General features: G+C 41.6%; 1 protein-coding gene across 1 annotated transcript in view; it reads left to right on the forward strand.

The window, feature by feature from the left end:
- Positions 1 to 27,430, forward strand: part of UBE2F (ubiquitin conjugating enzyme E2 F (putative)) — a 137,842-nt gene that overhangs the window by 103,606 nt on the left and 6,806 nt on the right. The window contains exons 8-9 of the mRNA XM_072121398.1: positions 14,241 to 14,273; positions 17,532 to 17,594. Coding sequence (XP_071977499.1) covers positions 14,241 to 14,273; positions 17,532 to 17,594 — 96 coding nt within the window. The remainder of the gene's footprint in view (positions 1 to 14,240; positions 14,274 to 17,531; positions 17,595 to 27,430) is intronic.

Raw genomic sequence — 27,430 nt, forward strand, 5'->3', positions numbered from 1 at the left:
TCCAATTTTCTTGAAATTCAGGAAAACAAAGAGCCATGGAAGCATGGTCTCTCTTGGTCTCTCCATTGGAGGTAAAGGCCATTGGATCGTTCTTCATCTATCTAGTAGATCACCATATGTTGCTTTCTTCTGCTTCTGAGAGTCCCTGATCTCATTAACTGTCTATGGATGTCCATCAACCAACAGCTAGTGCACGTGCACAAAATGTAGGTCCCTTGCACACTTTCATATGTTCAACCGGACCGGATCCCAGAGGGAGCACAAGGCCGGATGGGGAACGGAGGGGTAGTGATCCTTCCTTAGACTCCCCTCTTTATTGAAAGATGAGTGGCCATCCAGCTGGGTCACAACACCATCTCACTGTGACCTAGTGCCATAGACCTACCTTTGGGCCGTGATACAGCCGAAAAATTGTGCGGCCGTATTACAGGCCCCCAAATGGTCATGGAGCCTCAGAATAAGAGATTATGTCATTAGATAGGGAAAACTACAGAGAAGACATTGGGGCATAGTAGAAGTGCTGAGGGTGTATGGCCAAGGCAATGAGGTCATAATTTGGATAAATATAAAAATCATTAAAAATATCTACATAGAAAATATCTGTGATAGCTTCCCTGTTACACTGTAAATGATGGAATATACAGTTGTATGATGTCTAGCGAGTGTTAAGTGGGTCCATGGCTCTAAAGAGCTCTTTTTCTGTCTGATTGAAGAACGCTGAGACATAAAGCAGAGATTTGCATCGCTTCTTAGCAGATGAGGCTGTGAATCCCACTCCCACCTATGATTAATCAAGGACCGAGAAAAAGCTTCAAATGAGCAAAAGGAAAGTGAACAAAAGATGCAAATAACTAACTCCTGCTTACTTCTTCCATTCAATGTATCCCGAGTCTCATTCAGCAACAAAAGAGCAAGTGATTCATGTCATTACACAACAGCACTGCTACACGCTCAGGGTCTCTACCTACAAGGACAATATATAGCTCTGTGCTAGAGCGGCTATTAGGGTTCCCTTTAGGCTCTAGTAGTGACAGCTACCTCTACATTCCCATAGTAATCCCCTGGTGATCTACATTTTAATGCAGGTAATTCCCTGCTTTACCAAAGACTGAAAAAAACTCACCTTTTTTTTTTTTTTGCATTTCCATTATTTTCTCCCCTCCTTTAAAAATCCATAACTTTTTCATGTACAGAGCTGTATGAGGGCTTGTTTTCTGCGTAACAAGTTGTAGTACCTGGTGGCTGTATTTAACCCCATACCAAGGTGTGACACATCTGTACATCACACGTTAACTACGGGTTTATGAAGAGGGCTCGCGGGCTGAGCCTTCTCCTTAAAAGCTGGGAATTTGCTGCTTATGGTAGCAAACATCCACCGGTGCTACCATGATCGGTGCTAGGGTGTTAGCCCTGCCAACCAAAAACCGGCATCACATGGCCGCAGCCATCTTGGCTGAGATTGGTGCCCCCCATGATGTGACAGATCCAAGGCTTTATAATTTAAGAAAAAATTATAGCATATCGTAACAGATTATGTGTAATATCCCCATATACTGCAATACTGTAGTATAGCAGTATATGGTAGGAGCAATCAGACAACCTAGGGTTAAAGTACCCTAGGGGGACTAGAAAATGGTTAAAAAAAAAAGTTCAAATCTTCCCCTTTCCCTAGAACGGATATAAAAATAAAAACGAAAAATCATAAACATGTTTGATATTACCGTGTCTCAAAATGTGTGATCTATCAAAATATAATACAGGCAGTCCCCTACTTAAGAATACCTGACTTACATACGACCCCTAGTTACAAGCGGACCTCTGGATGTTGGTAATTTATTGTACTTTAGCCCTAGACTACAATAAACAGCTATAACAGTTATCACAGGTGTCTGTAATGAAGGTTTATTTTTAAACTCGGTTCTTAAGACAACCCAACATTTTTAAAATCCAATTGTCACAGAGACCAAAAAGATTTCGGCTGGGGTTACAATTCTAAAATATACAGTTCCGACTTACATACAAATTCAACTTAAGAACAAACCTACCGAACCTATGTTGTATATAACCTGGGGACTGCCTGTATATGGATATTCCTACCGTTGAACCCTGTAACAGAAAACGGCGCCAGAGGCCTGAAAGGCCACTTTTTGCCAATTTGCAACATATAAAAAATGTTGATAAAACGTGATCAAAATGTCATACAGTCCCCAAAATGTTATTAAAGAAAACGTCCCACTAGCTCTGCACACTGATGTATGAAAATGTTATTAGTGGCAGAAGATGGTGAAATGAAGACATTTTTTTTTTAACAGAAGGTTTTAATTTTTTTTTTTTTTATTTGCTAAAACAATAAAACCTGTGTAATTGGTATGCTCATGATCATACCGACCCAAAGAATAAAGGAAACCTGTCATGTGGGGTGCACAATGAAATCCGTTAAAAAAAAAAAAAAAAAAAACTCAAGAAAATGGTGCAAATGCGTTCAGAATTTTTTTTTTCCACAGTACACGGCATGGAATATTAAATAACATCACTTTGAAGTACAATTTTTTACTCAGAAAAAACAAGACCTCACACAGATTATTGATTTTTGAAGGTGGGGAGTGAAAAATGGAAATTCAAAAATAAAAATTAGGCAAGTCATTAGTGGTTAATATTCCATGCTGTGCACTGAGAAGCGGAGAAAAAATCCAAATGCGCTGAAATTGACCCAAAAAAAAGCGCGTTTGCAACATTTTCTTGTGGGCATTTTTTTTCTGCAGCTTTCATTAAGTGCTTCATATGACATGTTCCCTTTTTTCTTATTGGTCGGTACAATCACTGAGAGATTTATACATTTAAATATATACTGTAATTTATAGATTTCCAGAAATGTAAATCATTTGTACAAAAAACACATTTTGCCATTTTTTGAGGCCTATATTTTTTTTCATTCTATGGCGTACAGACCTGTGTAAGGTTTCATTTTTAGTGGAGCAACTTGGCATTTTTGTTACCATTTTGGGGTTTGTAATAAGATTATGTTGTACATTTTTTGCAAAATGGCGAAAAAGTGTCGATAGATATGGCAACTTTTAAATGGTACTGAAGCTTTGCCTGCAGCACAGGGTAACACCCATTATCGCTACCAGATGTTACTGGTGGATGTTTTCTGCGATATATTTACTGTGACGGCAGTTTGCGGCAAGGGGTTAAAATCTAGTATTTTTCTGTGTGAACATATCCGAAAGAGGAAATATCACTTCTATCCCTTCTACATATTTCAAATTGAGCTTTGAAACATAATAGACCTGATTTACTATGGAAGGTGCAATTTGGTTCAATTTGGACCTATTTGTTGAATACATTATATATTACGCTTTATGACTCATCCAAAAAGGGCTGTAATTTCATGACGAGGGATGTGGCTTTAGATGCTATTCTTTTTTCTGGCATGACAAATCAGTGATGGAAAGTTAAGCTCACTAAACTAATGCTAGAGGTGATACAGTCCGAAAGTACCACTAAGTGTCCCCAAGTTGTCTTTCTAATATATGTTTTTTATTTTCTTACTGTAGATGCTTTACTTTCTGAACATGGGTATGGGAGTTGTCATATTACTTGAGCTGCAAACATAGGGGTTTGTCCTAATCGTGTATAAAATAGTTATTTTTGCTGCAATTAAGGGGGAACAAAAACGTTTTTAAAAAGTGCACTTGTCTGCCCCTGCGCCTGTGTTTCCAGTGCTGGCTGCTCTCAAGGCATCCTCTGGCGTCAGCAGGGACATCCCATTAGACCAAGTGACTAATGCAGCCAATTACAGGACTCTTTAGTGGGGTCTTCCAAAAATCGGAAATAACCTCCACAATGTGGAGGAAAAAGAACAAATGCTTGCTCTGCATCACTCTGACGCTTCTGGTTTTGGGCCTGTGTCCAACCAAAAGTACCAGACGGTTGTCTAGGATGCACGTCATTCAATGAATGGCCTACTTGGAGCAAGTGAAGTGAAGTCCCCTCTAAAACCGAAGTGAATTCCTGTGTCCCTTGAGGCAACTTGCTAGATGAAACTTGTGCCATGACCGCTTGGAACTTCCATTTGGATGCAGGATCAGAACCAGGTAAGGTAAGTAGCAAGGTAAGCTGTAAGTAGGGGGGGGGCTGTAATTTTTTTTTTTTTTTTTTTTTTTTTTTTTACACCAGGCCCCTAAGGGTTTTCCATGAATATGAAACCAGCACAGATGCCTACACTTATCTTCATAGCACCCATGTAATGATGTATTATAGTCACCAACTAAAACATGGCTGATCAAATAACTCTTTGGTGATCAAAATCTCTAAGGTTTCTGGCTACTTTTTAAGGCGGTTGTTATCCTATCTCCGGGATGTTACACTTCTCTAAAGTTGTTGTGGATGCTGTATACACCAATCAGGGAGCTTAAAAATGATCTTCTGTAAAGCCTTGTAGTGGGAACTTTCCTTTTGTGTGTGTAACAAAGAAGGGGCTGTAAGCTTTATGTACAATGACATCCTGGATGTTCTCTTCTCCATTCCCTGCAGGCTTTCCTCTGCCATTCACAGAACTCTTCCTTAGTTGATTTAAACATTTCTGCTGCCCAAACACTTGACTTTGAGCTTTCTAAGCAGAATTGTTTTGTTGTCTCTGCCCATTGGGGAAGTGAAGTGGCTCCTTGAGGGTTTTCTCTCGTCAAATTCGTTTAGTTGTTGTGAGCAAAAAGTCAAGTAGTGAAGTAATCTGCGATTCAGATAAATGCCTTTTTCCAACAGGGGGAGCGGAGTCTTTGTTATATGTAAAGCTGCTAATATGGGAGCAGAATGCAATTTCAGCTAAACAAAAATATCTCTCGTCTACAACTCCTCATCTCGGCATCGAGGGTAAAGTCCAGATTGCGGTTTTTCTCCATCATAGTCCTACACCTGGAACCAGATGCTGATTTCATTATTATTATTTTCTTGGCTTTATTATACAAACATTTCCAAAACTGTAGCCAAAATGACACAGCTTGATGTGTATGTACACTCCATTTCTTTATGGACCCTAATAATTGGCAAAGCCAATAAGTACATAATGTTCCATTATTATTATTAGAAGGTTAGGGTTCCAATATTTACTTTTATCCACAGAGCAGACAATTATTACCTATCCTAAGGGTAGAATGTGTCTGATGTATAGGGGTCCAACTGAAGAGATTCTGATCAATCATAACAACTGTGGGTCATCTTTCTGGAACAGTACTCAATATCGCTATGGCACTACTGAAGTGAAGAGGAGGGCAACACTCTTCTCTTTCAGTCCCATTGAGTTAATTGAAGTGATAAATTAGTATATTCCAGGATTGTAGCTGGACTTGGGTGCACTCTGATGCACTTCTATGTGAGATCTCACAGCACACCCCCTTTGCTCTGTGCTGAGTAAGAGCTGAAGGCTCATGGATAGATATTACTGTACAAGGGAGCAGCTGGAAAACAATATGAATGCAGAGATCAAAGAACACAGCAGTGTGAGGGCACACCCCAGTACTCAAAGTCCAGCTACAATTCTGGAATGTAAATGCATTTTTTACAATCTTGCTTTTATGAACATACCCAAAGGTGTTTTCGTAGGCTCATACCGAACACTAACTGCAGCTTTTCTATGATCAAAACTTCAGGTACACACCCTTAAAAGGGAGGCAAGAGACTTTGTTGGGCAGTTCCTCATGCCCCTGGGCAATTGAAGTTGGTTACCATTAGCTAGAGGACCCATAAACAAGTTTTCAACCTAAAGCTACCTTTTCCAACACAATTGCATTTAAGCCCAATAGAAGAGAAAACCACATCCAGAAGCTGCTCATCTCTGAAGAATAAACACATTGAAACCCAACTTCTCCAATACTTAAACCCCTCACCACCACAACCACACACACACATCTGCAGAGAAACCCCATATACATTAGATGGTTAATGATTTTCAGTTGATGTGTTTTGAGGGGCTTCAGAGAAGGAGGGAAGTTGTGTTTAATGGGGAGCTATCTTTGTCTGACCCCCCTTTTACAGTCAGTATGGATCTGTAAGGCCTGTTTTGATTTCGTATTCATTAAACGTATCTAAAACAAAGAATCATAAAGCACTTTTCATATTTGAAGGAAACCAACCAGAAGTAGATCTAATTGTAGATTCCTGCGGCCAACCTCTGCACTAATCAGTAATTTAATAATCCTGGAGCCCAGCCTAACTTGTTAAAACTTGCTATTTTTGTAATATGTAAATTACTTGCAGAGACTACTGGGGTGTGTACTAGCCTTAGCTCCCAGTGCCTGGCCAAGTTAGTACATACCCCAGTAGCCTCTGCAGGTAATTTACATGTTAAAAATATTATTTAAGTAATAAGTTGGGTTAGGTTCCGTAATTATTACATTACAGATTAGGGCAGAGGCAGGCCGGAGGAATCTAGCATAAGATCTACTTTTGATAGTAGTTTCCTCACGGTAGGTTTCCTTTAGGGCTTACACAAGGAAATAAAATTTAAATATTTATAATAAATGATCATTAAAAATTAATGATGTATCCATATCACTAGATATATATGACCTATTAAACGCACTTGATAGTCTACTATGGAAAAAATGAGAGAGGGAGGATGTCATAAAACACAGATCATCTCCACATGTTATTGGCAGGTTGACACCGCAATGAAATTAAATCTGAAGTGGATCCAGAGTGATGGACCTCAAGGAATTATTTGGATAAGAGATATTTTTTGCAAGGTATAAATCCCACGTTACCTTACATGGTTACACAAATATTTATTCGTGCTCCGTCTCCACAACTGTCGTGCTGATATCATTGGGTTATGACCAGGTTTCTAATGTTAGTCATATCATACGGGTTCAGCAGAAACCAGGCCTGTTATATAAATACTTCATATTAAACATAATTCATAGCCAAGTTATTAAAAACGAGAATATTCTTGTGATTTACTTTAGTTAAATACCAAAAATATTGTCTCTTGTTGCACATTAGTAGTAACTATATCCCCCTCCATCTGCCTGCTGGAGACGTGCTCCTGCACAGTATAACTACAGCTACAGCACAGAGGGGCCCTGGTAACACCTCCCAGAGCGCATCTGGCTCTTTAGGATAATTTTAAAAATTAGAAGGAGGCCATGGATAATGAGTATCTGTGAGCGCTATATAAATAAATTATTAGTAGTAGTATGCGAAGATTACCTGGATCTATGAGGAATGATTTATCATGCTTGATTTTAATTTAAAAGCCAAGTTGTACCAGAAAAAGCGCTCCCAAACCACCAGAACCTTCCAGCCTTTGCAAAAAGTGTAACCAGCCTTATACATAAAATACAAATGTATATATGGCTAAACAGTGAAGTAATGCAAAGCATATAGTCCTTCAAAAAAATGTGATACCAGACCCTAAATAAATGCGTAGTGGGGGTAGCATTTACCGTGTTCCTTCATAGACAGTGAGTACGTGTAGAGGTGCAGTGTGTGCCGAAAGGGGTCCCTTACCACCGTCTACAGTCAGAGGACAGTCCTATGTCAAACATGGAGGATGCGTGCGGCCACATAATCACTGAATACTAAGGGGGACTCTGGGCGCTGGCATAATAAGTGCAAAATGTTACTGCACGTAATGGAAATGAAGTCAGACGATGTAGAGAGGGAAGATGACGCCACGGTCAGACACCATGTGCTCACCACTCTGTGATCGGGTGCCATAGACCCATATGGGGGCCGTGACCATAAATTGTGCAACCGCATCATCGACCTCTATGTGCATGGGGTTTTACCATCATTTACAGAAATTATAGCTCAAATCTAAGTAAACTATGTACCGTATATACTCGAGTATAAGCCGACCCGAGTATAAGCCGAGACCCCTAATTTTACCACAAAAAAATGGGAAAACCTATTGACTCGAGTATAAGCCGAGGGTGTAGTATACAGCCAGCTAGCCCCCTGTAGTATACAGCCTGTCCCAAGTAGTATACAATCAGCCTGCCCCCATGAAGTATACAGCCTGCCCCCATGAAGTATACAGCCTGCCCCCATGAAGTATACAGCCTGCCCCCATGAAGTATACAGCCTGCCCCCATGAAGTATACAGCCTGCCCCCATGAAGTATACAGCCTGCCCCCATGAAGTATACAGCCTGCCCCCAAAAAGTATACAGCCTGCCCCAAAAAGTATACAGCCTGCCCCAAAAAGTATACAGCCTGCCCTCAGTATAATAAAAAAATAAACTTAATACTCACCGTCCGACGATACTCACCTTTGATTTGAAGTGGCGGCTCCCGGTCCTGGGCGGCGGCTCCCGGTCCTCGGCGGCAGCTCCCGATCCATTGTGGCGGCTTCTCTCTTCGATCTTCACGTGCCGGCAGTCGCGTCCATGCGACTTGCCAGCGGGCGCACAGTGCGATGCGGCGGTGTCGCCGCTGATGACGTCATCAGCGGCGACACCGCTACATCATATTGTGCGCCCGCCGGCAAGTCGCATAGACGCGACTGCTGGCATGTGAAGATTGAAGAGAGAAGCCGCCGCAGAGGATCGGGAGCTGCCGCCGAGGACCGGGAGCCGGATTAATTATTTTTTTAATTAACTCGTGTATAAGCCGAGATTAGGTTTTTCAGCACATTTTTTGTGCTGAAAAACTCGGCTTATACACGAGTATATACGGTAGTTAGAATCATGTCTAACTTTACAATTTGCTGCACAATATGTTTGCATTAAACCCTATATATGTGACATCTTGTTTTCTTGTAACACTTGCACCTTTTGGACGTCTCGGCTCTATGGCAGTGTCTGACTCGGTGGGGCTGTGAGCATGCCTGGATCTCCAGGGGAATTTCTTGCCTTGTACTTTACTTTCATCTATGTACTTCACTTCACAAACACATCACACCTGCATGTACTAGATCAGTGGTTCTCAACCTGTGGGTCGCAACCCCAGCGGGGGGTCGCCTAAAGCCATCGGAGCCGCAATTTTATAGCGTTTTTACTGCAAATCGCATGGTTTGGGGTCACCGCAACATGAGGAACTGTATTGCAGGGTCACAGCATTAGAAAGCTTGAGAACCACTGTACTAGATGATGAACAGGGAGGGCTCCAGGTATGAGTAGGCCCCAGGGGGCCTATTTGCAGTGAACTCAAGTGGTGGCTCTCCTGTTCACAAAAATATTCCTTAGTTTATCATCCTAAACATGGTTATTTTGTATACAGACTCCTCATTTTTATTTTATATTCAGCCCCCTCAAAGGTATTTTATACAGCCCCTCATGGTTATTTTGTATACAGCTCCCCTCCCCCTCCACGGATTTCTTATGTACAGTCTTATGTGGTTACCCCCAGCAGCGCTGGTGCCTAGCACTTGCCCAGGTATGCCCAGTACTGGTGCCGGCCCTTATTTTGAATTTATTTATGAAAAAATGTGAATTTGCTAAACATTTTGAAAAAAATTTCTATTTTCAAACTTCACAATGTTCTGTTTTTCAAACTGATAGTCTTTCTACCCAAATTAGTTACTAACTCACATTTACCATATCAGAGTTTTGTGTTGGCGTCATTTTAGAAGTGTCCTTTTGTTTTATCATGATGCTAGAAAGATCACTAATCAAGCAGCATTCTCTCAAATTTTTAAGAAACTTTTAGAATAAATTATTTTAGGAAACCTTTAATTTCTATAGGTATTTTGAAAGTTCTGTTAATAGAAACCCCCTACATATTGCCCTGCCAGCACTTATGATAGTATTCTTGAATATAAGATTAATGTCCTGGCAGGACGATTGTTCATGGACATTAGAGATTACATGACCCTCCACCTGCGGTCACTTTCTCATCTTATCAATAAAGTGGTATCCTTAGTATGCCCGATAACTATATGCTGCATAAATTGTTTAATTTTCTGTTCTCACACTACCCCTCTGAGCTACGTAAACCAAATCAACTTCCGGGATGGAGGCAGGACCCTGCACTAGCCATAGACAGCTAGTACATGTCTAAAATAGACGGTAATACGAGGGTAGACTTAGCTTAGCTTGTCGACAGTCACATGGCTGCAAATGCTCTTGTCTGACTAATGTCACCCCAACTGAAGATGAAGACACAGCCCTTACTACAATGTCATGTAGTGAGACTTTTATTTATGAATTATGTGTCTACACATGATCCATGCATTAAATGTTGTTCATGTCCCACTGATAACTCCTGTAAAGGACATCTATCACCAGACTACTGATGGTAGAGTGTCCTAACTAGGCTGCTCGTTCCGTCTAGGGGATGGGGGGGGACTGTTTTTTTTAGTTGACTGGTATTTTTATTAACAAAATATTTACTTTGTAAAACCTCTTGTCTTCTCCTGCTTTTAATTTATACCCCCTGCTGCAAGACGCCCCTGCTGCCAACCGGGGTAACTAGGAGGGAGCACACGCCCCGGCTCTGACATCCCGGCCAGGAGCGGGAGGAAGCTAGCAGCGGGAGTGGGGGGGGGGGGTGAAACCGAGAGGCGCCAAGTTAATATTTTGTTATTAAAGATCCCAGAAGACTTGTAAAAAATATTCCCACCATCCCCTAGACCAGTGATGGCGAACCTTTTAGAGCCTGAGTGCCCAAACTTCAACCAAAAGCCGCTTATTTATAGCAAAGTGCCAGTGCAGCAATTTAAGCAATTTAATAATTTATTTCTCCTTGTTCTTTGACAACTTTCAATCGTTCATCCTCCTTAAGACACCAACGCAGTTGAAAGGAGGAGGGCAAATCCGCCTATCATTGTAGGAAGATTCTGTAGGAAGATTCTTTGAGTCCTGTCTGGTGAACTTCATGCTGGGGTGATGGCCCGGGTGCCCACAGAGAGGGCTCCGAGTGCCGCCTCTGGCACCAGGGCCATAGGTTCGCCACCACTGCCCTAGAGGGAACCTGCAGCCTAATTAAGACACTCTACCAGAAGTAATCTGCTGGTAGATGTCCTTTAAAACTCACATCTGCCTCTGCCAATGGGCATCATTTTTGGTTACAACACAAATTTGTATCTGTTTCTGTACCTGAAACCATAAAGAAGGTACCAATATAAAAAAATAAAGTTTACTTACCGCGCTGCAGCTGCTGGTTCCCTTGTCGCTCTAGTACTTCTGGAGTTCTTAAAATCCCAGTCAGGACTATGGAAGGTAATTTACTTACCCTGCTCCAATGCTGCATCTCTCCAATCCACCCAATCTTCAACGCCTCCACTCATAGGATCCTCTTTGTTCAATTAGTAGCCTCTTAGTAGACCCTGGACATTAGAGGAAGTGGCGTATCATGGTCTACAGAGGCAAATGATTGGGCAAAATGGGTCCCATGACACCCAGGACTTCTCGCAGGGGTGCTGAAAACTGTGACTCCTGGAGTAATAAGGATCATCTCTTTTCTTTTTTTTTTTTTTCTTATTTGCTTTTTTATCTTCTCAATAAACATCTCACACGGTGATTTAGCCTTGACTAGACTGTAAATACCAGGCATTGGACGAATACATGACATTTTTTCTTCTATTAGCAGAGAGAAAGGCTTGGTTGAAGTTATATTTCCTAAGGATGCGGCTAGTTTTTTTTTCTATTGTGCCTCGGGTCCTTCGGTCCTCTTCGGATTTTTCCGCTCCTCTTCGAGTCTTCGCACTCGGCCAGCACACAGAATTACGTCAGCTGCTTGCCGACGTCATGGTTTGTGAGCTGCCGGCATCGCGAGGGGACCAGAGGAGGAGCCGAAGGACCCGCGGCAGCCCCAGAGCATCGAAACAAGCATAGGAACTACGGGTGACGTCGGAAAGGTGGGTTTTGACTATTTTTTCTTTTCTTGACTAAGCCGAGTTAGGGTTTTTGAGAACAAATTTTGTGCTGAAAAACTAGGTTTATACTCGAGTATATATGGTAAACATTTCTCCAAATATCCTTTAATCTCGTTCTCTACAGAGGTTTATCATGGAGCTGCAGGGTCCATCCTAAGTAACTCATTTATGATCATGTTTGTTTTGGCCCATTTGTATGTCCTAGTACACGGTATACCTGCTATATCAGCGAGTGCTAGGACCGCTCTCCCGCTGACAGGAGTGATGGATTCCTAAATAAGGAAGCAGCTTCTGCCACTAAACACAATCATCATGCTTAATTTCATCAATTCCTCTCATTCCCCTTGTGACCTTTTCCTCTCATTTAATTATTTCTCAGCAAACTGATTACTAAACCACAAAAATGTTTAAGTTGATCGCCTGGTGCAGATTTTCTGTGACATTTGATGTTGCTGTACCCTATACCTGACAGGTAGATTGTGTTATGAAAAAAAGTTGCATTATCAGGATTATCAGAGCATGGAGTAAGAATGAATTAATATTTAATGCAGTTTTTGATTATGTTTGTGTTCACCTTTTGTGTTTTCACTTTTATTTCATACGACTGAAGCGGCGACTCTTTGCCAAATCATTGCATTGCATTGGATGCCACTCTACTACACATCCCATCATATTTAATAATAATAATAATAATAATTCTTTATTTATATAGCGCACACAGATTACGCAGCGCTGCACAGGCATGTCAAATTGGTCCCTGTCCCCATGGGGCTCACCATCTAAACAACCTAACAGTATGTTTTTGAAGTGTGGGAGGAAACCGGAGTACCCGGAGGAAACCCACGCAAACACGGAGAGAACATACAAACTCTTTGCAGATGTTGACCTGGGTGGGATTCGAACCCAGGACCCCAGTGCTGCAAGGCAGATGTGCTACTCACTCAGCCACCATGCCGCCCCATATTTGACCACATCAGGGACAGTAGAGGTCACATGACTAGCCAGACCAACAGGATTGGCAGATTACACAATACAATACAATAGTACTGCACATACACACATTTTAATTTGTTATGGAAAACTACCTTTAAGTTGCTGGAGGAATGAGCTGCATACATGACCCCTGTTCATCGCTTCTTCTTGCCCACAATTGTTCAGGGAGACGCAGGGCCCTATAGCAAACTCCTGAATATACATATTTGTTTACTCACAGATGTGAGTTATAATCCCACACCTTTATATACTTATGGATACACATATTTATGTAGTATTTACTAGTATATACATACAGTATATATCAACAATCTATACATAAAGCATATGCAGACAAACTACACCATACACACCAAGGCTACATGCACACTGCCGTTGCCCGCTGTACCATAGCACGGCGGGCACACGGCAGCGCAGGGAGAGGAGGAGGAGGTGTGCGCTGCTCACCCCCACCCCTCTCCATAGGAATACATGTCCTATCTTTTCCCGGGCTACAGAGCGGTACGGTACCGCACGTGTGGTGCACCGTACCGCTCCGGTAGAGTGCCATGAGCCCATAGAAGTGAAGGGGGGACATATATCGGCCGTATATATATACGGCCCCCATACATGTGTGTGAATGTAGCCCAATGCAGCATATACACGTACATACAGCTTATACACATCACCATATACAGATGACATATACACACACATGCTGCATATACGCACCCAATACCCCAAATGCTGGGACCCCCTGACACAGTGGGCCCCATAGCAACTGCTATGACTGCTACCCCTGTAGTGTAGCCCTTGCATATGTGCTATTTGGGGGCTGTCAACTTTGTAGACCCAGATAAGTAAGGACTCCGTGTAGAGTGGCAATGTGTCTCCTCCTGCCTGTCTCTTCCGCAGGTAGTCTACAGCACCTGCACATCAAGGCTTGTACGCTATTCTGTACTGATAAAGTGTATTATGATGAATGAAGTACAGCTCTGAGACTGCTCTTTATTTACTTCCACCTCAGATAATGGAAGACAAGAATCAGTGGCACTTTTTGCAGTCTTGTTTATCCCCCTGTGCCAGATGACAGGCGGCGTCTGCTGCAGCCTTCTCATTGTATGGCCGCAGACCGGATCCATATCTGTTATTGGCGTCTTTCATTCTCTGATGCCCTTTGTGATCATCACCACCTTCTGACTGTAAAATCCGATAATAATCTGTTATTCCCCGCAGTCTCTCCACACAGGCTTTAATTTGTATTTCATTTACACGCTGCTTATCCCATTGCCCGGTACTCTGCAGCTTGTCATGTTCTCCCCCACTACACGTGTGTGTCCTGGGGCTCTGCTGCTGATAAGTAAACCACGTTACCAGCTAATAAATGACTTCAACATCATCCGCTCACATCTATCTGCTGTCTGATGGTTCTCTTTTTCTGATTTTATTTGCAGGATGTTGTATGGGGATTGAACTCCTTGTTTACAGTAAGTACTGATGTAATGTGATAAAAGTCATATTTCTATGTTAATAGTGGAGAGCAGGAGCAGCTATATCCATGCACTGCTGATAAGGTGTATGGCCGGAGAGAACCTCTTGCTGAAACTACATAATAGTGGCAATAATATTTATTCATATACACTGCTTCATAGTATAGTCAAGTATATAGTTTTCAAAACCCTCATACAGTGCTTCTTGTCTATCTGTAGATTGCTATTATGCTGCAGACGATAGGGTTATGTTAAAGGTGGTATTTCCTTTGGTCAAGGGAAATTGACAGCACCTTCTCATAAAGGGAATGTACAAGCACATACTTGCTCTTGGCCCCTCGTTCAGTTTCTGCTTATATAATTCCTTACTATGGGCTGGTTTTCCTAAAAATTTACTTTTAGAAATATGCTAATGATCCCCAAGGGGCTCTGGGGAGCAGCACCAGAGCCCCTCCAGGCTCCGTCATTTCCTAATATTTCACTCCCCCAGAAAACTTACTGCTCGTCTGTTTACTCCTCTGTGCCAGCCAGTGATCTAGTTTCGTCACTGGTTCTCGGCAATTCCAGGCTACATAGTGAAGGCACGACCGCACATGTGATGTCACCGGAGGGCGGTAAGCTTTTCTTGAGAGCGTGAATAATTAGGAGACACACACACAGTCCACAGGGCTTATTAGCACATTTGTGAATGTACATTTTTATCAAAAACAGACCATGAAAAGAAATTATATGAACGGATGAAAAATGAAATGACGGCCCCAGGATCATTATTGTATTTTTAGGAAAGGAATTTTATGAACAGATACAGAGGGAGGGAGCCACGAGCAGCATGTAAGTGATGCCACTTTACATTACAGCAAATCTACCAGCACATTCCTGTAATATAAAAGATTGTTTCTTTCATCCAACTAATGCTATTTTGAGGTTAATCACAGTAAAATAATTTTTAAAGCCAACTTTCCTACAATAGTTCAAGAACAGTTGGCACATGCTATATGACAGTGGTGGCGAACCTTTTAGCGACCAAGTGCCCAAACTGCAACCCAAAGCCCCCCCTTATTTATCCCAAGGTGCCAACCAAAAATTAAATAATTAAAGAGTACCTGTCACCCATAATTTCGGCACTACTAAAGTAAGCAGCTCCTGGTGTTTAAACAAACGTTGCAGTGTTAGAAGGATAGCGTTACTGGAAACCTCCGGTAATGCTATCTAACACTGCGGCAGGGTACAGTGTAATCATCGGACCATCATCATGAGGGGGCGTCATGTATTCATGACGTGCGGCGAGCGGTCCAACGATTACACTGTACCCCGCCGCAGAGTTAGATAGCATTACCGGAGGTTTCCTGTAACGCTATCCTTCTAACACTGCGCATTTGTTCAAGCACTAGAAACTGCTGACTTTAGTAAGCAGTTCCTAGTGCTGAAATTATGGGTGACAGGTCCTCTTTAAGTACTGTCTGATGTGCTGGGGTGGTGGCCCGGGTGCCCACAGCAAGGGCTTTGAGTGCCATCTCTGGCACCCGAGCCATAGTTTCGCCACCACTGCTATATGATATAGGGGAACACTTTACAGCAGTTACCTCCTGCACATCACAAACTAGACAGGCAGAATTGCAATATATATAGAGAGATTCTGAGAGATCGTTGCTAGGATTACTGATAATAGCTGATAGCAGGGCTTATTTGCATTCCCTCCATGGACTGAGCATGTCCAGAAGACCCCCCATAGACCTCAGTGAGTCATCTCCAGGCCATTGTCCCCTGTGGCCATGAGACTGCAGTAAAGCATAGCACTAAATGCTGTTAGAGCGCAAGTAAAATGAGGGCTCTTGATTAAAAAAAAAAGTAATCTGAAAATAAAGTATATTAGAAATAAGTTATAGCCTTTGCTATTTACTTTTAATTGGTAAGAAAAAAAAATTGGTGACGCATTCACCAAAAAAAACCCGCAGTCACGCGTGCCAGAGGCGGCACTCAGAGCCCTTTCTGTGGGCACCCAGGCCATCACCCCAACACACCAGACAGGACATATTTTAAAGTGAAACTTACTTCGCTACTTGGGACTGTAAGAAGAGGGAGAAGGAGTAGACAGGGCCGAATTATCTTTGGAGATCCTCCTGCTGCCCCCATCATTCTCTGTGTACAGAGGGACACTTAAAGAAGCTAAAATGATGCAAATTTTCCATCTTGTTCTCAGGAGGCCAGTATGACCGAAAGTTGTTGAAAAACAGGGAGCAATAAGTTACTGCTTTAATTTTTGGTTGGCACCTCGCTGTAAATAAGAGGGGCTTGGGGTTGCAATTTGGGCACTCAGCTGCAAAAAGGTTCGCCATCACTGGTATAGTGTATCGCTTCAAGAAGAACAGAGGAGTGTGTGGTACTTGTGTCACATTCAATACTAAAGACCTACCAGCCAACCCCTTTAACACCCCCCCCCCCCCCCCCACGACCGCCCACCCACCCACTTATATTTGAGGTGGGGATAGTTTTGCCCCGAATCTGAGCAAGAGCCCTTAGGGTAATTTCTCACTGAACCCATTTTGGCCTTTGACACATACATTCCTGGCTTCATTAATTTTTCACTGATGACTTACTGACCCATTCTTTTCAATGGGCATTTTTCACACTACAGTTTTTTTCCACTGATCCACTGTTGTCAGTGAACACACAAAGAACAGGTTCTAAACTGCTCAGTGAAAAAAGAAAGTGTGAAAAAATCCATTGAAAAGAATGGGTCAGTAAGGCATCAGTAACAAATCACCGTAGCCAGGAAGCGAAAAACAGTCTGTGTCCATAGGTCAAAATGGATTCAGTGAATTTGAAAGCACCCTTCGGAGGATAACTCCCAGCATCATGTCCTGTGTTACTGATACATGTGCTGCCCTGTGTCTCTGCACCTTGTTGGGCTGGATGCAGAGTATTCTGGATGTGATCTTCCTGCTGTCTGGCATGTGTGTATAATAAGTACAGCTCTTCTGCCTTCCATAAAGTGCAGCCCTATGTTTATGAGACGGGCGATGATGACGTTCCATGCAGCCACATATTGTTATGATCTCATGACATAACAAAGTGGTAATGGGCATCTCTGCATAACCATCTTCAGACAAGTTTACAGAAAGCCCAATTTGCCGGGTGAAATCTGACCTTTGATTGAAGGTTTAGCTGAAGCCTTTGCCAAAAGTGGAGAGCGTGTCCATGGATGAGCGATTTACAGTTTTATTTAGTGTGAAATCTCTTCCTCTCTCCCTTTAGGATCTATTAAATTTTGATGATCCTTTGAACATTGAAGCAGCAGAACACCATTTGAGAGATAAGGTAAGGGTCCCGGCTCCCACTAAAGTGTGTGCTCGCTGTCTCCTCTTCATCCCCCACCCACTTTTACTATGTTTTTATTTTTTTGCTTTAATAAATGAGATAGAACTCACCATGTGCATGTGTATATGTCTGCTGCTAAAAGACTTGCACTGCTAGAGAAAACTGCCTTGTTTTTGGAGATTCCCTTGTATCTTGCTTTATTTAAGAAGGACAATGAAATGTGATACATGTGCTGTACAATGTGCCACACAGGATATCGTGACTATCCTGATTATACGGATACCTACCCCCGGACTACAGATGATTCCTAGTTCTAGATGGACCTCTGGATGCTGGTTATTTCCTGTACTTTACCTCGGGCTGCAATAATCAACTTTAAGAGTTATCAAAGGTGTCTGCAATGAAGCTTTCTTGTTAATTCTTCTTCCCATGGCTGCCCAAAATGTATAAAATACAATTGTCCCCGGGACCAAAAAAAATTATTTTCTGGAGTTACACTTTTGAGAAAATGCTCTATCCTTTCCACCTTGTACGGTGAAATTTTCTTGTGCATCTTTTCCTCGTGTAGACATCGCCATCTATGGGGACGTATATACAGTCCCCCAGACGACCATCTGAATGTACCCTTAATGTGATGGCTTGTTACAGTAATCAGAGCTGTGTGTTATAAGGAGCCGTGCACCTGTGTGACATCACATGACCATGGGCAGTCTTATTCCACAGGAAGTAAAAGAATTAATACAGAACGTAAATACAATACAATACAATTTTATTAATCCCCTGGTGGGGAAATTCAATTTGTGCATAGGGCTCAGGTCTAGTGGTACATGCAGTTAAGGATAGGTTGCATACAGACTATACAGATACATGCGATTACAGTCAAATACAGTACAAACAGACAATACAATATAAGCTTTTCATTACACCAATATTAATAAATTGCTCAAAGTGGACAACCCCTTTATGGGTTACCCTTTTGTGTTTACCCTGCACACTTTTTAGTGTAGTGGTAGTCTAACACACTTCTCCGTTCTCTCAGCTGGTGGAGGGAAGTCTTAGGCTTTCTACACATAAACATGCCAATTCTGAACCTTGAAAACTTCACATTTTCTTCAAGTTTTTCATGGATCCACATAAACTATATTCTGTGATCAGTGAAAAAAGGGTTCAGTCTAGGACATGCTCTACTTTTCAACTGCTCGGTTGTACAGTCAAAATAATGCCCGCGGCACTGATCAGTCAAAGTTATTGTATTTAGTGCACTGACTGCACTGTCATGTGACAACTTACATTGTTTCACATATTTAGTTCACTAATTTATTGTGAAATATTTACTGTAAAACGGAGGCACACATTAAGACAACATTACAGGGATGTGCTTTTTTGTTACTGATGACCACCATCAACTCTTTGCATTGTTGAATAGGTGTCCCAGTACTAGCTCTGGTGCATTTTGGAATTTTATTCCTCTAAGGCTGCATTCACACTACCGCAAGGGGGACGTATATACGGCCGATATACGTCCCCCATAGACGGCAATGGGCGCACAGCGCCCTACGGGAGCGGTAGGTTGCAGCACAATTGCGGCACCATACTGCTCCGTGCCCCGTGAAAAAATAGGACATGTCCTATTTTTTCAGGGCATACAGCGCCTTGCGCCATATATCCCTATTGAGAGGGGCGGGGGTGAGCTGCCGTGTGCCCACCGTGCTACGGTACGGCAGGCACCGGTCGTGTGAATCCAGCCTAACTCGCACTGTTTCCAAGCAGTCAATGCTATTAGTTTTGCTACTTAATGTGGTAATAAAGCTCTTTAAATGGGTATTCACACAAAGACAAGATTCTTAAAGGGAACCTGTCACCAGGAGACCCATTTTTAGCACTCCCCCAGTCCCCACAGAGCATAGTGCATACACTGCCAAAGTGTTTTTGTATAAAAAATTGGTTTTACAGAAACAAAGATATGTTATATTGTACCTTTCATTAGCATTTTCTGTGTGACTAGGCAATTGGGAGGGGCTGGAAAGGAGCAGTTCTCCCCCCCCCCCCCACCACCCTTGGGAAACATGTGACCTTTTCAAATATATGAATAACTCCCCACACTCGGGATTGGCTGTAGTGGAGCAGGGGGCGTCGCTAAGCCAAGTGATGGGTGTTTTCATATATTTGAAAAGGTCACATGGAGTAGGTGTTTCCCAAGGGTGGGGGGGAAACTGCTCCTTTCCAGCTCCTCCCAAAAGGCAACTGCCTAGTCACACAGCAGATGCTAATGAAAGGTACAATATAACATATCTTTTTTTCTGTAAAACCAATTTTTTATACAAAAACACTTTGGCAGTGTATGTACTATGCTCTGTGGGGACTTGGGGAGTGCTAAAGATGGGTCTCCTGGGGACAGGTTCCCTTTAAATATATTCAGGATAAAAAAACACATTCTCTAATTCAGTGTTATTAACAAAAATGCAGCATTTCAAAGATATAATTCCATCCTGTCTCCATCAGTCCTGGTGTACACAATTTCGGTTGCCCTGGGTTCCAACTGTAAATCTTCTATCTTTGGGGTAGGGCAGGACAGATTCTACTCATGAATAGCTTCTCCTCCAGCCCCTCTCACTCCATTACAAGAGCAGCTCACACACAAACACTTCCTGCCAGCAAGCAGCATCGTGCAGAGACTTACTCTACAAGCTACAGATTTGTACAGTATTTGTCCAGGGAGGAGGCACTCTGTGTATGTTATAGTTTAGATGAAGCAGAGTAGAAGTGTGTTATATCCATCTCATGGATCTCATAGTCTCTGATCTGTCTCATCTCTCTTTTTCTGTGTCAGATACTAGTACTATGTTCAGGAGCTAAATGAAAGTGTATATAAACCTGGACCCTGATTATGTCACCTTATTTGTCAGCACCTCAGGGATAATGAAGTGTCTGCTTAGAGAGTCCCCGCTCACACTCTGGAATCTTCCTCTGACCATCAATGAGTGATAGGAGCTTAAACAGCAATAAACCTGAGAAAAATTTGAAAGTAAGGGGTTAAAATTGAGTTTTGTGTAAACATCACTTTGGGATTAAAATGTGAGAACTTTCTTTCATGGGCAAACCCCTTTAACAACAGAAGGCCAAGGTCTACCTCCCACCTGTCAGTACAGCCTAATTAGCATATTAGGTACCAAAACCAGTGGCCGATTGCTTAGAAACAGTCTTGGTTATAAAAAAAAAATAATAATAATAATCCATGCACACAAATTCTCCTGTATCCTGACAATGGTCTAACTTGACAGCTCCCCATAGGGGATCTGTGAATAGAGGTGGAGAGGTGTTATTAAGCAAATGCCATCTCGCCCATTCTGCGTATCGATTGCACGTTTGTATATTCACCCATTGGCCTTTAGTTGACATGAACCTTTATTGAAAGGCGCATGAAAAAGTCAGGTCATATAATTAAAGTGGCAGCTCCTATTCGGGTTAAATGATTCTACGCATGTCGTATTTTGGAACATTGGTTTGGGATTCATACATATTCTGGTTGTAATAATAATAATTCCTTTATTTATATAGCGCACACAGATTACGCAGCGCTGCACAGAGCTTGCCAGATCAGTCCCTGTCCCTAATGGGGCTCGCAAGGCAACCCTCCCGAGGCAAAGCCAGACTTGAGCAGTGCACATTATAAGCTTTCCAGAAATGCGTTTCCCATCTTGTGGATGTTTTTTTAATAAACGACAGGTTCCTGTTATATAGAAGGAGCCCTCCCTTACTTGATGTTCTGATGTGGAGGATGAAGATGGAGAGGATATCCCCGGTGTGCTCCCAACTAGCAGAGAGGGTTCTGTCTATGCCGTTATGAGGCTCCATTCGATAACTGTGAACCATAGGAAAAGAAATAGCAGGGGAAATGTAAGAATGAATATGGAGTCTCTCTGTAAGTAGCTAATCTGAACAAGTCCATGACCCCAGATATGATACGAGAAAAATAAACTTCCTTTGTTTTTCACATGTTGAAATCTTGCAGAGCATGGACTAACAGATAAAGCAACTTGCGCGTTTAAGCTCCTCTATTATTTATAGTCTATGAATAAGATATAAGCCGAAACACGTAAGTCGCTTCATCTGTTTGTCCATCACCTGCAAGATTTTATCTTTATTTTTCTTCTCTGGGCTACTGGACCACTTTTACACAACAAAAGAATATAGACTTTTAGGGAAAAATTGTGCAAATGCACCTACATTGTGACAAAGTTTTATGGTGTAAACTAAGCAGAGGTGCAAAGTCAGATTTATCATCCAGCATCAGACACTTTAATAAATCTGATTCAGTCTAACTTTCCACACATTTTTTTTTATTTTTTATATCTGCCTCAGTATGTATCAAAGTAGCGCAGATTGCAATATACGGTCAGGATGGCGGTACGGTGATGGAAAGATTGTATTTCCAGTTGAAGTCACGTAAACATTTTTCGCCTACTGGAAAGCTCCTTTTAAATAGTCAAACATGTACAGAATACTAAGTCAGAGAGAGGAAAAAAAACTGGGGGGCACTATCACTTCTTCTCCTATTTATCTTCTGTCATGATGCGTTTTAAGCAGTAACCGTGACCAAACAGCAGAACAATCAGTGGTGACCAGCAGCACAAGACTCTCGACAAAACTTGACGAAGAAAACAGGTACGATCCTCACCGATAAAAGCAGGCGGGAAACCCCCTGTCGTGCCGATGATTTTTACTGATGAATAAAAAAAATGTACTGCTTTTATCGGTGAGTGCCGTACCTTTTTCTCTTCTCTGTCAAGTTGTACAGAATACTACTGCTACATCCCTTTAAGGCTACATTCACAACTCTGTTGTCAGGTGGATTATTAACGTATCCTTACAATACCATACTGTACACTCAGCAGAGGCCAGTGATGGATGCAGTGCTGTTGCATCCGTCTCCCATAGCCTATTATGGCCTCCACTGAGCATATCTATCAATAAGCAGGAGGAAGGTGGATGCAGGGCGCAAAGAATACTGTGCAGGCGGAGGGAAGAAGCATGCCTCCATCCGCCTATACAAGTCTATGAATAGCATAAAATCTAATGTGAATGTAGCCTGAGCTTGTTAGGATTGTTAGGAGTTTAGTACTTTTCATGTTATATTGAAGCTTGTTTAGCTTTCCTATAGGTGAATAAATATATGCATGTCTGGTATATTTAAATTCAGTTCTTGTATAATTTAAACCGTATTATGTTATGAAGAAGTAAGTTTCCTTCAATTAGCTTTTGCTTTTTTTATAAACAGACTACACCCATAAAGCAGAATGACCCCCAGTGACAGCTCTTGGTAATATAGTAGTAAAAATATAGCAGCTTGAGAAACTCAGATGAGCTCACTCAAGCAGGATGACAAAATTAATGGCTGCAGGTTGAATATATGGCAAGAAAACATTGTCTTGTTTTTATTGGCTTTGCTCTTACTATGAAGACAAATCCCATAAGCCGGAGCTCGTGTTACCTTCTGTATGCAAGATTTCTTGTGATTTATGGGATTTGGTAATAAAAAGTAGATTAGTAGGTCACTGACTTTCTCTTTTAGTGTCATTAAAAAGTCTTTGTGATGCATTTTCTCTCCTGAACATATGATGTAAATCATGATTGAGACCTATAATGTTACATTTACTGATGTGGCAAGAAGAAAGAACTGCATTCAGCCATATTTTTTTCTCTGTAATTACTTTTCCTTTTATACAATTTTGGATATACCGTATATTCCGGCGTATAAGACGACCTGGTGTATAAGACGACCCCCCTACTTTCCTGTTAAAAATATAGAGTTTAAGATATATTCGCCGTATAAGACTACCCCTTTTCCAACAGCCAGCTCCCCCTGTATATTGCCAGCCTGTACCCCCAGTATACAGCCAGCCCCCCTGTATATAGCCAAACTGCCCCCCCTAGTATACTGCCAGCCTGTACCCCCAGTATACAGCCAGCTATTATACAGCCTGATGGCCCCCCAATTGTGCAGAATGCCGGCCCCCCAGTTTGCATCCTGCCGCCTCCCCCTCTATATAGCCAGCCTGCTTGGCACATTAATAATACAACAGCTTCTCACCTTTCCCGCGATCCACCGAAGCTCCGCTGCTACACTCCGGCCGGCGGTGACGACGTCATATTCTCTGCGACGCCGGCACCCACGGAGCTGTCACCGGCGGCCGGAGCGTAGCAGCGGAGCTTCGGTGGATCGCGGGAAAGGTGAGACGAAACATTACCGGCGTATAAGACGACCCCAGACCAGACGGAAGATTTTTCAGTCTTCAAAAGTCGTCTTATACGCCGGTATATACGGTAGATGTATGTATAGATTAGGTAATTATTCATTGATAAGCCTAAATGTAGAGCTGAGAAAGTGCTATCTGTTGTGACAAAAAAAAAATTAGTGTCCTGTAGTAGTAACTTCTGTGGGTGAAATTAAGCTTTGAAGGAAATCTACCATCAATATCAAACATGATAAACCAGAGGCACCCACTCATAGATCCAGGCCCTGTGACTGTGGTAATCTTCTTACATCTGTTATCCATGGCCTTCTTCCTTCTAAAACCACCTTTTATAATTATACTAAAGAGCCAGAAGGGCTCTATTAATTGAAATTGACCCAATAACCCACTAGCGATATATGTTGTGAAGCCAATTAACACATTCTATGTAATGTTTTTTATGGCCAGTGTTCTAACATCATCCAAAAAATCAACTCGGAAGTGAGATGTCAATTTGTTGTATAACAAATGGAGAAGATTTGCAGAGGGTTTAGTGCTGAAGTCAAGCTCAACATCGCATATGGTTATTGATGTTTCCGAACCATCACCATCATTTACAGTTGAGGTGTTCTGAGTTTGTGGAGAGCTTGACTTCAGTGCTAAACTCTCCTTGATCATCAATCATATTGATTTTCTGTGTGACAATATCAATATCTGCTGACAGGTTTCCTGGATAAAGTCTGTCTTGTAAACTTAAAGTGTAACCATCATTCGGAGCAAAAAAAAACTAAAATACATAATTCTGCTCCAGGTGTCCCTCAGAATTTTTGCCTCTCGGTCCTCATTTAGTACCTTTTTTGGCCCAGAGCAACCATGGTTTTCAGCGCTAAAAAGAACTACAATCAGCAAGATGGAGGGGCGGGATCTTTTATCTAGTCATATACATCTATCTATCTCATATCTACATATCTATCTATTATCTAGTCCTGTCTTTCTATATATGTATATACTATCTATCTATGTACCTACCTCTCTAAGTAAAACTTCAGCACAGCACATGAGGGGACAACTTGAAGACTTGGAGAGTCTCTCCTGCCATTTCCTGCTGTGGAGTGTGAGGGAATGGGGGAGGGTGGAGCTGCATCTTGTGTCTGTGTGGATTATTTGTTTATATACAAGTGTAGGGAAAGCTAAGGGAGAGATAAGTGTAGGTGTTTGGTCACTACATTAGTTAGGACTCCTGTCGGCACATGACTGCTGGAGCAGTGATACATGAGGTAAACAGCTGATTGCAGAGAGAAGACAGGTGGGCGTGTCTCTATAGGCTCCATAGTCAGCTCCTCTGTGAAGATGGAATGTGCCTATCAACAGCTATATGAGGAGTAACTGACAACTAGGGGAAGTCTGCAGAATACAAGAGAAAGGAGCAAGATTCGGGTAACTAATCTAATTGCAAAAGGGCTTACAATTACCTGCCCTACAACATATTAAAAGTTTTTTGAAATGACGGTTACTCTTTAATATTGGAATAAAAATCACTGTATAAGCTATAAAAAAAGGTACATTTAAATGAAGTAGCTTTATTACCGGTTCATGAAACATACTGGTAGGTTGACTACATTGTGAGCCCAATTGGGGACAGGGACCGATTTGGCAAACACTGTGCAGCGCTGTGTAATATGGGTACGCTATATAAATAAAGGAATTATTATTATTATTTTGAAAAAGTAAAGACAATTTGTCCTTGGTGACACCTTGATGCACATCGGGCTGTGCGTCAGTGTGAAACTGCAAAGCTTTTACTTCAGGCGGATGTGGCTTTAAGATGATCGTTGTAATTTTGCAACTGAAGAGATACACATATAGAAACACTGATCTACAATCTAACAACCAAAATGTATCCTTTGATGCATTGTTTGCTTGACTCTGATATTTCAGAATATTGGAAACCTTGTCTTCTACCAGGTCTTCTCAGTTCCATATTAAAAGGCTTTTCTTAATAATGAGATTCACCCATGAACTCCTTCTGCTTTGACCCAGAGAAATAATGTACCATCCACAAATGCAAGTGACATAAACAGACTCTTGGAAGGCGTTTGTTGTCACGGTCTGGGTAATTAGTGTCAGTCTTCATAATTAGGATCAATGACCTCTATCACAGCTTCGAGACTTTCCATTACAATTTAGGTTAAAATGCAACAGATGGATCAGAGATGTAACGGCTCTATTGTAGCCAATAGAACATACTGAAAACATTTCTTAAATACTTATTTTTCTGTATTTTACTGTTTACTAGAAATGTAGACCAATTACAGACTGTAAATATATTAGAAACTCTAGACAAATCTCCACGTAAGTAAAGTGTCTGAGAATTAACGCCTCTCGAAGTGACGTCACCTTGCTGGGAGCATGGGAAAGGAAGGTGGCAAGAGCGTGCATAGTTAGCTGGCCGGAACGCCGGACATCTTGTCCCCAAGCTCCGTGCTGCTAATTATAAGTTTCTTTTCTAGGTGATCTCGGTGTGTCAAGACTAGCGATGGACAGTGCAGGGAAGTATTAGACGCAAACAAAACGCAATGTGTGACCGCAGTCTCATATGAAAGGGGTAACACTTTCTTTACTGACCATTGGAAAGCTATTTAGAGGTTTTTATCCCGTAAAAGTGCTTTTTGCAGGGAAACATATCAATACATTGAAGAAAAGAATGCAGGTACAATGGCACTTACCATTCCCTTTGTGGCTTCTTTACTTACATAGGTGTTTCATACAGAGGGAAACGTATGCAGTAGCATGGAGATACTTGGGACTATGTTTTCACATGTCGGAAAAATATGGGGATTGCTTTAATGTTTGGGTTTTTTTTTACCCTGCTTTAACAGACACACTCGCATACAGACATATGCAATCACAATTTCTTTATTCTCCTCTCTTGATGTTAGAAGGAAATGGAACTACAGTTTTAAGTCTCTATTTATGGCTAATGAACCTTCTTAAACAGAGCTAAAATTTCTTGCATCAACCAAGTTCTAAGGTTCAAGTGGTTTTCCATTTCTGCTGTATACACTTGTGCTATTTAAGTGTCAAGGTACATCGTATTATTTATAAGAGATGTGTTGTTTTTGTAGTTAAAAAGATTCCTGCATTTTAAATTTGTTTCTATGGGTTTCTTCAGTTATTACCGTAACCTGGAAAAAAAAATCTTGGATACCGATGTGCATCCATGAAGTTGTATGTATAAGCAATTGAATTATTCCATAAATTGAACATTTATCTTTAATAACCATTTATAAATACTAAGGTCCTGTAGCCTGAACACTAGTACCCACATTTAATAATATACTTAATAGCAGAATTATGGCCATAGGAAGCAATAGTATGCAGCCATGTTATTTAGTTCGGGGAAGAAAATTTTTTTTTCTTGCATATAAGAGGTGTACATCAGCTCTGTCATAATGGTGTTTTCTATACAGGTGTTATTTTCTATTGTAATCCTGTGTGTAATGTAAATGAGCCGACTGCTGCATAGAAAACTTGTTCAGGATTAGCCCTTGTCAGTCTATTATTACACGCCACTGGGAAAATTGCAGGATATAATTCTTTTTA

The sequence above is a fragment of the Engystomops pustulosus genome, chromosome 8 (assembly GCF_040894005.1).
Source record: "Engystomops pustulosus chromosome 8, aEngPut4.maternal, whole genome shotgun sequence".
Lineage (NCBI taxonomy): Eukaryota > Metazoa > Chordata > Amphibia > Anura > Leptodactylidae > Engystomops > Engystomops pustulosus.